This window comes from Bidens hawaiensis, unplaced genomic scaffold (assembly GCF_021521415.1).
Source record: "Bidens hawaiensis isolate Kalapana, Puna unplaced genomic scaffold, B.hawaiensis_p1.1 tig00013027_1, whole genome shotgun sequence".
Lineage (NCBI taxonomy): Eukaryota > Viridiplantae > Streptophyta > Magnoliopsida > Asterales > Asteraceae > Bidens > Bidens hawaiensis.
This window is the reverse complement of record NW_027492096.1, coordinates 296434-314947: the sequence shown is the minus strand read 5'-3', so window position 1 is coordinate 314947 and position 18514 is coordinate 296434. Positions and strand designations below refer to the sequence as shown.

The window sequence follows — 18514 nt, the reverse complement described above, 5'->3', positions numbered from 1 at the left end:
ACTCTAATAACCTAAATCAATTAGGTATGTTTTATTTAATACAAATACATTTTATTAAATAAACCAGGTTTAAGGTATATTTTATTTATTTTTCAAAATTCAAATAATAATACACTTATGTTAACTTTAATTTTGTTACACTCCGTATTTTCTTTTATTTATTTACACCGTATTAAATTAAAACAATATAACATTAACAACAAATTTGTTAGTGTATATGTATACAACGTTGATGTATTCATAAACATATTGACTTTTAAATGTATATAACATCTTAATAACATGTCAATGATTTTGTTATCTTATATGTACATAACATGTCAATAGATCTAACGTTACTTATGTTAAACATACTTCCTGATTTAAAATATAAATTGATTATCACTATTAGTATATAATCTTGTTGTATTCATAAACATGGTAACTTTCATATTTCAATGCAACCGTTGATTTTAATCATTCATATATATTTTTTATTAATCAAATTGATTGCCAATAATGTTTACATTAAAATTGTTTGATTATTCCTTCCATTGTTATTTTGTATAAATAGTATTATGCTGAAATTTTGAACATTTACATTTATGTGAGATATTTTATTTTCAAATTTTGAATTTTATAAAATGAAATTCAAACAACATTCCATGTTTAATCAATCAACCAAAAATATACCTATTCTTACATGCCTATATATAATTACACTATGACTGAAAAATTTTCACACTCACATATTCTTTATCTTTCAAAGAATCAAATTCACAGCTTTTTGTAAGTGTCATTTATATAATTCAACTTTTTTTATACGAAAAATAGTTATATTCATATATTTTAATGAATATCAATTTAATTATTTGTTTGTATTCTTATTGTTTGACAACCAGAGCAATAGAGCCATAAAACATAACCTTGTTGAATGACTTGGATGTCCTTCAGAATTATTGTATTTTGAAGTTTCATATATTGAGGTTATGACATTTGAAGGATAATAACAAAACCGGCGACGATTGGTCCACAGAGATGATTTTACAAGACGAGGTGATAATACAATATTCATTTACTATATACTTTTAAATTGCATTTATAACCTTGTAATAATTATACTTTTAAATTTAAATCAAACAAGGTAATCAAATCTAAGCTAATGTCACGAAGGTGGAGAAGCGATGGACTTGAATTACTCTCTAAAGACTCATAATAAAGACATTAAGTTTTTATTTATTGAGGTTATGACGTTTGAAGGATAATAATAAAACCGGTGAAAACTGGTCCATATAGATGATTTTACAAGATGAGATGATAATTTAATATTTATTTACTCTATACTTTTAAAATTGCATCTATAATCTTATATTAATTATACTTTTATATCAAACAAGGTAATCAAATCTAGGCTTATGTTTTGGAGGTGGAGAAGTGATGGACTTGAATTACTCTATAAAAACTCATAATAAAGACATTAAGGGCCTAATTGGTATGATGTAATGGAATGGATGACGGAATATAATGAACGATTGAATGGAATGGACAAAGGAATAAAATGAATTATTACTATTCCATTGTCATGTTTGGTTATCCTAAAACAATAAAATGAATCATTACTTTATATTAGTTTGGTAGACAATAAATGGAATACATTTTATTAAAGATGACAACTATACCCTTCTTAAACTAAAGAACACCTATTAATTTTCACAACATATTATAGTCTACACCATGTGAACATGAACGATCCTTTGTAAATAATTGAGAGCATTTCAGTTTGTAACCTTCTGCTCACATATACATCCAAATCAGAAGGTGATTATGTCTGAAAACATGTTTGTATAATTGACACCAGAACTTTGTGCTCACCGATTTATAAATGTCAAAAGGTGATTATAGTTAACTATCGTGGCTTTTCCGTATCACAAAATAATTTTAAAAATTAGATTTCCATAAGGTTTTTCACGGAATATAATTTTCAGTCTTGAATTCGTGTAAAGTAAATCGGGAAGGATAATCTCCAAGGGCAGGGATGGAAAAAATAAATAAGTCATGAAAGGAATGAAAAAAAAAATGAGTTTAGGGGAGGAATGAATTTCACATTTTTAGAAGGACCGAGATTCCATTTGTAATTGATCATTTCATTTCATTTGTCAACCAAACATGTCTATATTCATTACCTTTGAATGACTTATTTCATTTCTTGCTCTATTACTCCATATCAAACACTACCTAAGTTTTTAATATTTTGTTTGATTGTGGTTTGTTTTGTCAAACATTTTTCTTATCGTCTCGTGGTTTTCTTCTGGTGTTGGATTGTCATTTTTAATTCAGATTTATGGTTTGTATTGCTTTTTTATTATTATAATAAAAGGCCTTTAGTGTTGTTATATATTTTCTAATTTTATAAGATGACATATTTAATTATAAATTTATATGTCGGTTAGTTGATCTTTAAAAAACAATTTGTATCAAACAAACCTTTTATTACAAGTCGGTATAGAGTCTAACTCCTAAAACATTCGCAATTTTAAAACTGTTTTTTTATGTTATCAGTTTGACAAAGATGCCAATTTACTTATGCCAAAATCACAACTAATTTCCTAAGTGTAAATATTTGTTAAGTAACACACATTTTTTTTATATGGAGTCTTCAATTATACGAGTAGAATCAATCAAAGTATTAGTCAAAGTCAACTACCCAATATGATTTAAAAAGAAATTCCAAATTACTATTATCTCTCTCCATCATTAGGTATATATATAACAAGTGTATTCATTACCATTTTTCAATATTTATTCAGTTATATTTAAACAAAAGTATTTATAAATTCCAGTATAAAAAATCTTATAGGTTTAAATACTATTATCAAGGCTATAAAAATCGGTATTTTATTCATACCCGATTTGACTAAAAAATGGTGCAACCGGTTGAACCAGTTTGGACCGTGAGGTTCAACTGGGTTTGTATATTTACCTTATAATTTCATATAAATGCATCATTAACTCATAAAAATACATGATTTCATAATAAAATATCTTTCAAAAGTTAATCCATTTTCAAAAAACAATACAAAAGCACTTAATTTTCAAACAAATTTATTTTAAATTAAAGGTGCGAAATAGATTTATTCCATTGGAGTGTTGTATGCATCGAGTTCACGGTCGCTTAAAAGATGAAATTCGCTCTCATCGCCATCCTCATCAACAAGAGTATAAGTACTTTCATTTCCTACATTAACAAATAAGAAGTTTTAGTTAACTATAATCATAATATACAAAAATCACATGAAATAAGTAACTTATACAAAAAAAGAGGCCTAAAACATAAAAAATATGGTGGGCTTTTAAACCAGCCGGTTTGATGTTCCATAAAACCGCTCAAATATACCGGGTACAAGATACATGGCTGCTCATTGAAATATGGTTCAACCAGATTTTGTAACACTGGTTATCATAATGTTTTTTGTTTGGTTTGATTGTGTTTATAGATAATGTTGGAACAACAATTAATTATCAAAATCCATCAAATAATTATAACCCATCACAATGTTCCATACAACTAGACTTAGCAACGTAGGTAAGTTTTAATTATAACTTATTTGATGGAATTCAACACTTATGGTACATGTTATGCGTGTTTTATTAAATAATTTCATTTTTGAATGTAACAATAATACTTTAATATTGTGTAGTGGTTACGATAAATACTAAAGAAAGTATTTCAACTGATAATCGAAGTCGATGAAGGAAAATCTTTGTAAACCAAAAGTGAAATAAAAAATAAATCAAAACATACAAATATGCAACCAAATGGTAAATTTGTATCTTATTATCTTCATTAACGGTTGTTGTTTACTAAAGTTGTTATGACAATAGTTTTGAAATTTTTAAATGTAATTTGTATACAAATATAAACCAGTAGATAAGATTTAGAATGCTAACAATGTTATACAATTTTGACAATATGTTGTTAAGTTGAGGTTCAGTGATTAAATTATGTTTGATCAACAAGATAATAATTTCATTAGTTTTAATATACAAATTTTCGTTAATAACATGCATCTCAAAGACATACATATAATTCATAAAATATATTTATTTTTTAATTATCATATTTTTTATGTAGTTTCAAGTTATGCTAATAAAACACATAAAAGGATTGTATAACTCCATCATAAATTGGACAACACAATCAATCTTCAAGTACTTTATGTGCATATAATTGTTTCGGTCAAAATACTTTAGGCGAGTCAAGTAATATTTGTTTCCCTAAAATATTATTGATTATTTAAATATTCGTGTATTTGTTAGTGCCTTTTGTTCTGTAAATATCTATAATCATTTCATAATTTTGTAGTTGATCCTACAAATAAATAATAAATCTCTTCAATTAATAAGCGAACACAAAGGACAATGTTTTTGGATGAAGGAGAAACAACAATCATCAACAAAATAGCAAAGTACACCAAAACATTTTGTTGTTTATTAAGACACATACAATAACTATTATTTTTATATATAATCATAATCAATTTTATTTTGGTGTTTTATTCTTTAAATATTTATATTGTTACATGTACATTTTTTGAAGTTATGATTTTTTTGTATGCCCGATTGTTTCATCTACCTATCATTTGATATCGTTGTTAAATTGAAGAAGAAAATAATTTATGTCTGGTTCAATAATAATAGCATGTGCATCCACTTCTACTTATAGTAGAACATATAAGCAAACATCACCAACAGAGTGTATAAGTATTTGATTTTTTGGTTTAAATATTATGTATTTATTGCAATATTTAAATTTGTCCACCCGTGACGCCCACGGGTCAATATCCTAGTATCGTATATACATACTATATACGGAGGCATACCAACATATCTTGCATGCCATATAATATCAAGTTAACAAGGGTTGATTAGTAACATAGATGGTGTGTATAGCCTCTTATGACTTCATAGAAAACCATTTTTCTCTTTATAATTCATATAAAAAATATTTTAATAAATGAGTAGAATATATTGCTACCATTTTTGTTTCAAGTTAAATTCCACTTTTTAACTTTTTTTGGCCCACAAGTTCACATACCAAATGCTTTTAATTCAAGGATATACAAATATATATTAATAATTTGAATTAAAAATTCAAGGGTAAAATAGTCCAACAACATGAACAAAGTTTTTTCTTTCAAAACAACTTTTTTTTTCATGACTGGTTTACCAAAAGCACATCACCAAATTTATATAATACAACTTCCAAACAATCAATCATTCCCAAATTCTAAAACCTCCCATAAAAAAACTACAACTCACTTTACAAACACAAGTGCAAATACATAGAGAAATCGCTTGCAATCAACGAAATTAATCATACAAAACCGTCTTTTTTTTTCATCTAGAGACCTCGTTAACAAAAGCCACTTCACTCGAGGCGGGGGGTGATAGCAGATGTTTATCTTGTTCGGTATCGTTAAAATATTCCAACGGTTCTTGAGCATTCGAGCTTGACACAGACGCTGTCCCGTCTTCTTCTGCAATTTGTTAAAACCAAAAAATTTTGACTTTTGACACATTATTTTACGCAACAATAAAATAACGAATTTGAAAATTTTGCCCCTCACTAAAGTAAATGGTAAAGAAAGAGTTTAGTCGGTGAGGGCAAAATTGTCAAAACCATATAAAAAGGTGGTATGGTATATAAAGCATACCTTTTTGCAAAAGTTCATGACCAAGACTTAAATGGTCAAAGTCAAACAAAACTAATTGTCAACTTTCGGATAAAAATATAATTTTCTAACACTTTTCGGAGGTTAAAAATGAAACCTACGTTAAACGAAAGTATTAACATAAGAGCATGTTAGGTTAACCACAAAACCGTCTATGATAACTTGAAACTGAGATATAAGTAGTTTGACCACTCAAAAGTCAAACTGCATTACTTTATTTTATAAACAAAGGAGCTTGGCAAAAGTACACGTACCGCAATTATGATACTCCGGGAGCTGTTTAACAGTAGTTACTTGAAGACTTTCGGGAAGTAGACAACTGCATAGAGCACCTGAAAAAAAATATTACAGAAAACCGATTATTACCAAAAAAAAAAATGAATTATTTTACTTTTCAAAATGAAGGTAAAAAAAATCTTGTAAAAATGCCAAAACGAGGATACGCGTGTTTGTGTGTGACAGGTGTAAAGTTAAAGGGCAACAAAAATATGTCATTTCAGAACTTTAAAAATAATTTAGCGAACTCTTAACAACTAATTACTTTATTTATTTCATGATATTTAGTATTGTTTGAGGGTAGTTTTGTTAATTTTTATATGTAATTTTATGATTACATATATGTTATATATTATATGCAATTTTAAAATTACATATATTAAATGACAAAACTACCCTCAAATAATATTAAATATTAAATATATAAATTAAATAAATATATAGTTGGTTAAGAATTCTTAAAGTTCTATATTTATTTGGAAGTTCTGAAATGATCCAGATCCTATTAATACATATACATATACATATACATATATAGAAAATGATTAAAATGACACACACCTAGTTTTGCGAGCCGATCAACCCACCCGGGAATTCCTTTACCCGTTAATCTTTGACAAATATCATCGGTGAAATGGTTGCAGTTTTTGGAAATTAGGTGATAAGTGTCTCCATGATATTCTGAAGCAACGGTTTCAATAAATTCCCTAAATTCAGTAGGCGATTTGGTCACATGCCCTAACGGTATCGAACATCTGTAAATAAAACCCGGGCAACTTTTCGGTTCAACTTCAAACACCCCACTAACTGGAAAATCGTGTGCTCCGAACCCGTATTCCATTCCATACACTGCATAAAAAACATTGCTTTGGATATATATAACTGTTGATGTCCCCTTTCAAAAAAAAAAACTGCTACTGCTACTGCTACTGCTACTGCTACTGCTACTACTAACAATAATAATAATAATGAAAAAAATAAATAAAAAGAATAAAACTGTTGATGTGGCCTTTTAAAAAAAAACTAATAATAATAATAATAATGAAAAAAATAAATAAATAAAATAAAACTATTGATGTGCAAATATGATGCTAAAAACTATATTATTACACTAATGATGATGATTTTAAGTAAAGTGAGTGATTTAAGAAGCTTTTATGCATTTGAATTCACTAATGATGACGATTTAACTCGTTTGACCGATTTGACCGGTTTCCATTTCAGGTTTATTCTTTAGCTTTGAACCATTTTGTAGGTAAAACGCGTTCAAAATTGCAATTTCTACCTAATAAGTACCATAAGCATGTAAATTTGCAAAGATAAATAACAAATGCTTTATGATTTTAGTCACGATCACCACGAAACCTCACCCGGAACGCTTCTTTAGAGATCAAAAACTTAAAAAAAACGTTAAACGAAAACCCATTTGAGATTTTTGAAACATATAGTTACAAAAAAGAAAACCAAGAAAGTATCAAATGATTCCACAAAACAAAAGAAACCCTAAAGCATAGTTCTTATACAATCTGCAGAACCACATGAAACAGAAAGCCAAGATCTTTCTTGAGAAGAACATCATCAAATCCCTCATACAATACAAATTTAAACACAAACCCTTAAAAGTTTCAGATGATTCTAAAAACCCATATCAGCAAATACAAAACAACAAAACCCTCTAATCATTGCACTTGACACAATTTAATATTTTGAAAAACAAAAGAAACATTAAGTCATTATCACCAATAATTTACATCCTCTAAGCTCAATAACCCTGATCGAAATCCTTATTAAGCGTTAGATAAATCAAAACCCCATAAAAGATTCAAATAATTTTACTTATAAAGTTGAAATCTTGAAAAAAAAACCCAATAAAACACCAATAAACCTCATAAAGAACCTATCTTGCAAGGCTCAAGAAACACTATTACAAAACATTTTACTAAACTAAATAAAAAACCCATCAAAGATTTAAATTACTCTACAAAACCCATATCAAATTCATATCATTTTACTTATAAAGTTGGAATCTTGTAAAAATCAACCAATAAACCTCATAAAGAACCCATCTATTAAGGCTCAAGAAACCCTATTACAATAAAATTAAATCAAATAACAGACATATTAAAGATTTAACCCATTTGTCACTTATAAAGTTGGAATCTTAAAAAAAAATCAATAAAACATTAACACATGATCACCAATAAACCTCATAAAGAACCCTATTGCATAACACTAAATTAAATGAAACAAAAAACCCATCTAAGATTCAACTTTTTTACTTGTAAAGTTTTAAACTTGAAAAGAACAAATGAAACATCAAGTCATGTAAGGCTCAAGAAACTCTATTACTAAACATTAAACTAAGTTAAACAAAAAACCCATCAAAGATTCAACCCATTTACTTATAAAGTTGGAATCTTGAAAAAAAAAATAATAAAACATTAATTCATGATCACCTATAAACCTCATAAAAGAACCCATTTTGTAAATCCTATTACAAAACATACAAACTTAAATAAAATGACAACCCATTAAAGATTCATATCATTTTACTTATAAAGTTGGAATCTTGATAAAAATAAATAATAATAATAATAATAATAATAATAATAATAATAATAATAATTCACTAACTCATGATCACCAATAAACCTCATAAAGAACTTACCTTGTAATGCTCAAGAAACCCTATTAATATAACATAAAACTAAATAAAACAAAAAACCCATCAAAGATTCAACTCAATCTACAAAACCCATATCACAAAATCAAAGATTTACTCACCTTGAATACCCGAATGAAAGATACCAAACCCGAACCAGATACTGTATGAATTAATAGGTGTAAGATCATACACATTCACCAGGAGTGAAACAAGTGTCCGTGCGCCAGTGGGGGATACTGATTTCTTTCCTGTAGAGGTAGGTCTTCACCAGGGGTCAGCGTTGAGCCCGTTTATTTTTACAGTAGTCTTGGATGAGTTGTCAAAGTCGATTCAGGGGACTCTCCCGTGGTGCATGATGTTCGCAGACGATATTGTGTTACTTGCTGAGAAAAAACAAGATCTAAACATGAGGCTTGAGGAGTGGCGAACAACCTTAGAGACAAAAGGTTTAAAGATTAGCCGATCTAAGACGGAGTACCTCCACTGTGATTTTGGTGGGATAAATGTCAATGATGACGCACAGATCACAATTGAAGGGCAGGTGGTCCCGCAGGTAAAGAAGTTCAAGTATTTAGGATCATTTGTACAGAGCGATGGGGAATTAGACAGTGATGTGACCCACCGAGTTCAAGTAGGATGGTGTAGATGAAAAGCAGCCACAGGTATATTGTGCGACAAGAGTTTCCCGACTAAACTAAAGGGAAAATTCTATAGGGTGGCAGTTAGACCTGCAATGCTATATGGAACAGATTGTTGGGCCATCAAGAAGGCACAAGTGCGGAAGATGGAGGTAGCAGAAATAAGAATGCTACGTTGGATGTGTGGGCACACAAGGCTAGACCGAATAAGAAACGTTGTGTTTCGCGAGAGATTAGGGGTGGCGAACATAGCAGACAAGATAAGAGAGTGGAGATTGAGATGGTTTGGACATGTAAAGAGAAGACAGACGACGAATCCTGTTAGATCCGTAGAAAACATTACTATAGAGGGGAGGAGGGGTAGAGGACGACCGAAATTGACTTGGGATGAGAGGATTAGGCATGATTTGATAGACCTAAACCTCTCCGAGGACATGGTTGAGGATAGGAATTCGTGGAGAAGTATAATTAAAGTTAAGGATTTTTAGAGAGAATTGAATACCTTAGGGCCTAGACTTAACTTATTTAGGTCACATACCATAATGGTATTTCCCTTACATATATTATTATTATTATAATTATTATTAGCTTTTATATAGCTGTTAAACTGTGATCTTATTATTAATATTATTATAATTAGTAGTAGTTTTTATATAACTGTTAAACTTTGATTTCCTTTATTTTGCTTCATACACATGTACTTAGAGCCGAGGGTCTCTCTGGAAGCCACCTCTTTATTCCTTTGGATAGAGGTACGGTGTGCCTACATCCCACCCTCCCCAGACCCTACTTATAGCTTTGCTGTCGATGGGACTTTACTGGACATGATTGATTGATTGATTGATTGAAGATCATACACATTCAAGAAAATCTGTGTGTCCATATTGCTGTAATCTCTTTCTGGGCTTGTTGAGCTTATGTACTCTCTCTACCCATTTTTACTAATAATCTTTTTTATTTTTCAAAAAAAAAAAAAAAACTTTTTTAAGATGAAAAGGTTTGGATCTTTATATGGGTTTCTTGAATAATATGTTGTGGATCGAAAAGGGTTTGTGTAAAAATGGAAAATTGATTTGGGGATTTTGGGATTGAGGTGAACGAAATGACAGAGTGGATTAATCAAAAGAATTTTGGGTGGGGTTTATTTTGTTTTGTATAAATTATTAAAGTTGTAAATTAAAATTGAGTGACAAGTGGGCCACAAACAGGTATGGATGTATATAGTCAGGCGGTATATCGCGTATACCCGTACACAATAAGACATGAACACGATACATGTATTCCAAACTCGAACCCGAACATGTTAATACCAGCTATACACGATAAGACACAAACTTGTTAGCACCGGTGGCGGTGCTGCAATTGCGAGGAGGCCGAATTGCCGGAGAATCGGATATGTGGTGAGGTAGACCTGAGAATTAAAGGGTTGTGACTACCCGAGGGAAACCACCAGACTATTGGAGATCCGAAGAGGGAGAATCGGATAAAAGGCTTGTGTGTCGTCTGCTTGATGTTGAATTAGAATGGCGTGCACCGTGTTCAATTGTTTGGTATAAATATTTAGGGTTAACTATTTTGGGTATACAACATATTATATTATTATATATTTTTATTTATAAAAAAAATCTAATCATGTACTAACGAATACTTAAAGGTAAATGGGTTTTTTTTTTGGCATATTCAGACACGAAAATGAACATGTTAATTCGTGTCTACCTATTTAGTACACGAAAATGTTAAGACCATACCCGAGACTTGTTAAACTCGTGTATGTTCGTGTCTAGATTGTCAACCCTAGTATATAGTGGTACATTTGTATGAGAATTTGATAATTTCATTTATTTAAGGTAAATTATTATATATATTAATTGTCAACTTCTTAACTACACACAATTGTACTGTTCCTTTACAAATGGTGCTTAAATGATTGTATTATGTGCATTGTGATTTGTACTTCTTTCATTGTTGTCTTTGGATTACACGTGTATTTACACGTATCCTTGCCACAACTCTTCTCTAATAATTTGTACTTTTCTCACACATCTTCATATAATACCTTTCTCTTTCTTTCTTCATAGAAACTCTCCATCTTCAAAGTTTTCCCTCTCACCTTCTTCGAAATTATTTGCTTCCGATCACGGCTGTTACCGGCTTCCGTTTTGGAATCCTTGGTGACGGCGGTGGCGCTCTGTTGCCGGATTCCATTTTGGAATCCTTGGTGACAGCGGCGGCGGAGGTATATGACGAAGTTACTGATCCAAATCTAAAAAAATGAATGGCGGAGTCCTCGAAATAGAGGTCCAAATGGCGGAGGTATATGACGAAGTTACTGATCTAAATCTAAATAAATGAATGGCGGAGTCCTCGAATCAGAGGTCCAAATTGAAAAATAAGTCGCCGGTTGTGCGACTTGCTTGCATCGTTGCTAAATCCTAGTTGGATTTAATTAAGAGAAAATCACCAAAATAACCAGTTTAACCCAATATTTCTAAAAATAATCCATGTTCTACATAAAACCTTAAAATGGCCTAAAAATACCGTCGGATCCGACGGAAACAAGAAATCATCCGACGGAATTTGTGGACCTTTAAAATCGTGCCACGTGTTAACGTATTAATGGATCCAACGAAATTCGTTAAAAAACCGCCGGATCTGCCGAAATTTTTAATGGATTCGATTTTATTCTTTATTTTCTACCTCGCAAATCTAAACCTCTATAACCAATCTCCATCTTCATCTTTCTTATTTATCCACAAAATCAAGTAAATTCATAGTGCAAATCGCTTAGTTTTTCGAGACGGACAAATTAAACAATCGGATTTGACAGAAGCATGAACTGAACCGTCGGATCTGACGGTTTATTATTACGTTGCCTAGAACACGAATATATCGGAATATATAAATACGTGCCAACATCTGATGTGCTATGCTACGGATCAGTTCTTGTTCCATCGGATCCGACGAAAAAAATAGGCTATTTTGGGAAGTTTTTGAAAACCTAGGCTATTTCTGTAAAAAGTTGGTCAAAATATGCTATTTTGGGATTTTTCCCTTTAAATAATTCTAACTATTCTTTATCGGTAAATAACGGTTCTAATTTCACACTTAGCTGGTGATGGTTCCAACTAAAGGTATATTTATTTTTCAACGGTCCGCAACTAACGCATGGTTAACATCATTAGTCTGATGCTTACATGACACGCTTAGTTGTTAAAAACTTGATTATGTGTCAGCTTGTGGGACAAATGTCTCTTTAATATAATAAAAATAATATCAAATCAATATAAAAACCCATTCAACAACAAAGTCAAAATCAAAATATTATAAGGCGCGTTCGTTTCACATAATTCGTTGAATTCAAAGGAATTGGAATTAAAATCTCATGACTTGTTTGTTTCGTTGGAATTGAAATCTTTATTCCATTTTGATGTGTTCGGTTCAAAGAATTGGAATTGAAATTTAATTCCTTCAAATTCCTTTAAATAAAGGAATTCCAGATCCTTCTAAAATGTGACGGAACTCAAGTGAATTCATTGGAATCTTTTCTTGATATATTATTTTTTTGAATGAGGAAAAAGAATAAAACATTTTTTTATTTTACTTTTTTTTTTGTTTTTGATTTATATTTCGAGTTATGAAATTTTTATTATTAATTTTGGATAATTTTTTTGAGAGGGTTTTGATCTTAATAGAAAACCCATATAAAAATTAACAAAAATAATAATAAAAAAATCGTAACGCAAAATATAAATAAAACACAAAAAGTCTAAAAAAATTAAATGTTTTCGCCGTTATTCTCTCTAAAACACAATTCCAATTCATTTAAAGGTGATAGATTACAATTCATGTGTCAAAAGAACACATCAAGAATGTAATTAGATTTCAATTCTTTCCAATTCTAATTCTTATTGGAATGTTCAGATTCCAAATCCAATTCTATCAAATTCCAAATTCTATTTAAATTCCAATTCCAATTCCATTCTATTCTGTGAAACGAACGCGCCCTAAATAACATATAGGAAAGGGAGACCGACGAGATGGGGATTTTGGCTCTGAAGAAGATTGGGTTTGAATTTGATTGTGTTGTTGAATTTGATTTTGATATTATTTTTATTATATTAAAGAGACAAATGCCACGTAAGCTGACATATAATTAAGTAAGGGTATTTGTAGGGAGGATTAGAAAAATAAGGAAAAATAAAACAACCGGAAACATAGGAACCCACCGGAAACGTATTTCGGTGGAGGTTTTGTCAAGAATCACCAAGTTTTACGTAGCAAATCTACCGGAAAGATGTAGCGGGGCTGATTTAGCGAAGGAAGTGAGGAATTTTGGAACCATTTTTGATATCTATACCGCGAGAAAAAGAGACAAGGACGGAAAACGATTCGGGTTTATTACATTGTTTGACGTTAAAGATCGGAGAGAGATGGAGAGAGTACTGTCCTCTATTCGATTAGGAGAGTACAAGCTTAAGGTCAACGTTGCTAGATTTGTTTTGGAGGAAGGTGAGGTTGATGCTCGAAAGACGTATGTTTCGAATAATCAGCAGGCTCAGACCTCTCAGGGTGGAACTGAGAATGGTAATCCAAATAACGGTCCTTTGAATGGATTTTCGTCTAACACTATGTCCTTCAAGGAGCCCTTCTCTGGGGTTGCTAAAGGTAAAACTCTAACAGTGGATGACAATGTATGTGCTTTTGAAGACCTACATGCGAGGTCGATTGTAGTAAGGGTGACCTCCGTGGATGTGCTGAGGATGATTAAGGGTATATTGAAGGAGATGGGTCTTGGGGAAGGAGTCATTAACTGTATGGGAGGTTTAACGGTTCTGATCACGTTTATTACTAAGGAACATGTGGGGATGGCTAAAGATGAAATATTGGGAAGACCGGAAGTGTTTAGTTCGGATGTTATTTGAAAATAATGAAGACTTTAGGGAGGATTGGGATTCCGATCAGGTAGAGGATAAAATGAGGTTTCTCATAGAACAGATGAGTTGGAGGCCACGGTTGAATTCGGAGGTCGATTGGGGGGTTCAATTACAAGGATTTGAAACCTTGATTGCAGACACTATCAAAGGTGAAGGTATACAAACATGTTTGCGATGAATATTTTGTCTTTAAATGTTTGAGGTATTGGGTCGGTTGGTAAATCTACCTGGGTTAAGGCTTTGGTGTCAAAAAATACGATCGATTTCTTGGGTCTCCAAGAGTCGATGGTGGTGGATTATGAGAATTTTGATTTTGCGCTGTTGTGGGGTAACGGGGGTTATGAGTTTTATGCGGTTGAGGCTAGGGGAAAATCGGGTGGGCTTATTAGTATGTGGAACCCGAGGAAATTCAAAAAGATTAGCTCAGAGAGGGACAATAATTTTTTGTTAACTTCGGGGTGTTTGGTTGAAGATGGGTCTGTTGTGAACATGGTTAACGTTTATGCGCCGCAGAAGGTTGGGGAAAAAAGAGTTCTTTGGAATCGTTTACTGAATTTGATGCAGGGGAAAATGGGGATGTGGGTCTTTGTAGGCGATTTTAATTCGGCCAGGTGGTTTGAAGAGAGAAAAAACTCGAAGTTCAATAATAGGGCAGCCTCGGATTTTAACAAATTTATAGATGAAGCCACTTTGCAAGAGTTTTATATGCAGGGAAATAAGTATACATATCTGACGGGTGTAGGTAATTCGGTAAAGATGAGCAAGATAGATCGATTGTTGGTGTGTCAGGAGTTTTTTTCCGAGTGGCATGGGGCTTGTTTACGAGCTTTACCAAGGGAACTTTCTGATCATTGCCCTCTTTTATTGTCTATCCATGAGCTGAATTATGGACCAAACCATTTAAATGGTTTGATTCTTGGTTACATAGGGAAGGTTATGAAGAAGTGGTTAAGAAAGCGTTTGACAATGTTTCGTGTGATGGTCCTCCGGATATTTCCTTGCATAAAAAGTTAGGAGCTGCTAAGACAGCTCTAAAAGAATGGTGGAAGAAGACATCGATGAAAGAAGGGGAAGAATTGGCTTCTTTAAAAAATAATATTATGCGGCTTGAGAAAAAACTCGAGGAAGGGGATTTAGAGGAAGAGGAGGAGTGGGGTTGGGAGGAAAGCAAAAAGGCAGTGGATAGATTGAATCTCCTAAAAAATATAGATCTGAAACAAAAGTCTCGTGTGAAATGGGCTATTATGGGGGATGAGAATTCCGCGTTCTTCCATCGGTGTATCAATGGGAGGAAAGCGGCGAATCTTATCCCGAGGGTTTTGATAGATGGGGAATGGGTTTCTCAACCGTCTTTAGTCAAAAGAGAAATTCTTCGTTTTTACAGAGATTTGTTTAGGGAGAAAAATGGAAGAAGACCGGGTTTTATTAGTAACGATTTGAAACAAGTGCCCTTGGATAAAAAAGAAGACCTAATTGCTCCTTTCACCAAGGAGGAAATAAAGGAAGCGGTGTTCGAGTGTGGTTCTGATAAGGCGCCTGGGCCGGACGGATTTAATTTCCGTTTCGTCAAGCACTTTTGGAATTATTTGGAGGACGATTTTGTTAGATTATTTGAAGAATTCCATGGCTCGGGTTATATTCGCAAGGAGTGCAGCTTGTCGTTTATCACCCTTATTGCTAAAATCAAAACGCTTATGGGTTTAAAGGACTTTCGTCCTATAAATCTAGTGGGTGTCATAAATAAAGCGATTTCAAAAGTGATTGCTTCTAGAATCAAGAAGGTCATGGGTGATGTGATCTCTAATTCTCAGTCGGCTTTTTTGGATGGCCCGCTTGTGCTTAATGAGATTAGTAGTTGGGCTAAGAGGAGTGGTGAGAAGGCGTTTATGTTTAAAATCGATTTCGAGAAGGCATACGACAATGTGAACTGGGATTTCCTAATTTCAATTATGGAACAGATGGGGTTCCCTTCGAGATGGTGTTTATGGAGTAGAGGTATTATTCAGTCTGCTCGGTCCGTGGTGTTAGTTAATGGCTCCCCTACTATGAGTTCCGGTGCCAGAAAGGGCTCAGGTAAGGAGATCCATTATCGCCTTTTTTGTTTCTGATTGTTATGGAAGCATTGGCTTGTATGATTACTAGAGTCGGTCGATTGGGGGATATAGAGGGTATTAAATTGCCGAACGCTGGGCCAACCATCTCTCATATGTTATATGCAGATGACGCGTTAATTATGGGAAAATGGGATAGAAGCAACATTGTGAAGTTAATGAGGTTGCTTCGTATCTTTCATATATGCTCTGGTATGAAGATTAATGTCCACAAGTCTCATTTGTTTGGTTTGGGAATTGATGATTCGAAAGTGTGCACTTTGGCTGAGGTTTTGGGATGTAACAAGGGTGAGTTTCCATTTAAATACCTCGGTATCAAAGTCGGAGCGAATATAAACCGGGTTAGCCATTGGGAACCAGTTGTGGATACTATCCGGAGTAGGTTACAATCTTGGAAAGCCAAGATGTTATCCATTGGGGGTCGGCTTACTTTGATCAAATCGGTTCTATCAAGCCTACCAGTTTATTATCTTTCGATGTTCAAAGCGCCGTGTCAGGTGATCGAAAATCTTGAGAAGATTATGAGAAAATTCCTTTGGATGGGTTGTAAAGAAGGGAAAGGGATCCATTGGGTTTCTTGGGAGATTGTTACGAGACCTAAAAGGTATGGGGGATTGGGTATTTCTAAGCTTTCGAAAGTCAACTCGGCCTTACTTGTGAAATGGGTGTGGAGATTTAAAACCGATTATGACGGACTGTGGAAGAGGACAATTCTTAGTATTCACGGGGGAAGAAATAAATGGGATTTTCTTCCGGTTAAAAAAGCGATCCCAGGTGTATGGAAGGCTATAGTTTCTGGGATACGTTCCATTCGGTTTGATGGGAAGAGCATTGATAAGATGTTTTCTTGTCAGCTTGGGGACGGTAAATGTATAAGCTTCTGGAAGGATACGTGGTTTGGATCGACGCCGTGAAGTGTCAGATGGCCGGTGCTTTTTTCTATGGATAGGGACAAGAACTGCACAGTTAGTGATCGTATAAAACGAGTAGGGGGCAGACATTGATTACCGAAAATTGGTACCTGGGAGCATCGACTGTTGAAGGAATTTCGGAGGTTCAAGATTTGTTTTATATGTTGTCTAAGGTCCGGATAAATGGTATCCAGGATCGATGGTATTGGGATAATAACTCGGGCAATGGTTTCTCAGTAGCCATTGTGAAAGAAGCGCTGAGAAAAAACGCATATGAGCAGCCACGTCAGCGGATGAGGTGGGTGAATTGGATTCCGATAAAGGTTAACATTCTTGTTTGGCGAATTGAAAAAGAAAGGATTCCTACCTGTATTGAACTGGTGAAAAGGAGGGTTAATCTGCCTAATACTAGATGTGCTCTATGTGGTGTTGATGAGGAGACTGTTACCCACACTTTCGTTTCTTATGGTTTTGTATATGGTGTTTGGAGCAATATTTGGAGGTGGTGTAACTTGGTCCCTGCTCGCTTTAATTTGATTGAGGATCTTCTGTCTTGGCAAGATTCGGCATGTGTTTCAGCTAAGGGTAAGAAAATTCTTAGAGGTATTATTATGGTCGCTTGCTGGGCCATTTGGTTGGAAAGAAATAAGGCGAATTTTCAGAAGTCCGAGCCTAAGGTTGTTGAGGTGGTGGCTTCGGTTAAGTCTTTGGCGTTTTTGTGGCTGAAGTATAGATCGAATTGTAAAAGGATAGAGTGGAATGATTGGGTTAAATACCCGTTGTATATGTTGTAATCTGTGTTTGGAGCAGTCCTTGTTTTGAGGTCTTGCTCGGTGTTTTAATGAAGTTTAATTTTCAAAAAAAAAATTATGTTTTTGACAACTAGACGTGCCACTTAAGCACCAAACTAATGGAGTTAATCATCCGTTAGTCGCGGACCATTCGAAAAATAAATACACCTTTTGGGACCACCACTAGACAAATGTGAAGTTGAGACTATTATTTGCTAATATGGCTTAGTTGTGATTATTTATTTAAAACCAATATACCTTTATCTAATTTGTTTGAATAACCAATTCTACTAAAGCCTGTTTAATTAGAGTTATATAGAAGAGAAATTCATAACAATAACATCTTTAACGACTTTTATACGAACATAGACCCATGACATTTTTATTACATGGCTATTGTACGCTTTAGAACAGTCATAGACCCACATGTATATGAAATTGCACAACATATCTTTATACTCGTGTATATGCTTTATC

General features: G+C 33.0%; 2 protein-coding genes across 2 annotated transcripts; one reads left to right on the top strand and one right to left on the bottom strand.

Annotated features, from left to right (window-relative positions):
- Positions 1-5131: 5131 nt before the first annotated feature.
- On the bottom strand, positions 5132-12021 carry LOC143543108 (deSI-like protein At4g17486). Its single transcript, XM_077035512.1, has 5 exons — positions 11988-12021; positions 8772-8900; positions 6549-6836; positions 5966-6043; positions 5132-5516 (listed from the first exon to the last, which is right to left on the bottom strand). The coding sequence occupies exons 1-5, from the start codon at positions 12019-12021 to the stop codon at positions 5377-5379; spliced, it is 669 nt and encodes a 222-aa protein (XP_076891627.1). The 3' UTR covers positions 5132-5376.
- Positions 12022-17407: 5386 nt separating this feature from the next.
- On the top strand, positions 17408-18040 carry LOC143543107 (uncharacterized). The gene has a single exon (XM_077035511.1). It carries the CDS (start codon positions 17408-17410, stop codon positions 18038-18040), a length of 633 nt encoding a protein of 210 aa, XP_076891626.1.
- The last annotated feature ends 474 nt before the right edge of the window (positions 18041-18514 follow it).

What these genes read in the sequence shown, in the direction of transcription:
- LOC143543108 (XM_077035512.1), bottom strand. Translation starts at nt 12,021, where the DNA reads ATGGAGATTGGTTATAGAGGTTTAGATTTGCGAG. An exon ending in TAGAGGTTTAGATTTGCGAG is followed by an intron (nt 8,901 to 11,987) that starts GTAGAAAATAAA and finishes CTACCTCTACAG; the next exon opens with GAAAGAAATCAGTATCCCCC. An exon ending in TGATCGGCTCGCAAAACTAG is followed by an intron (nt 6,044 to 6,548) that starts GTGTGTGTCATT and finishes ATTTTTTTTCAG; the next exon opens with GTGCTCTATGCAGTTGTCTA.
- LOC143543107 (XM_077035511.1), top strand. Translation starts at nt 17,408, where the DNA reads ATGTTGTCTAAGGTCCGGATAAATGGTATCCAGGATCGATGGTATTGG.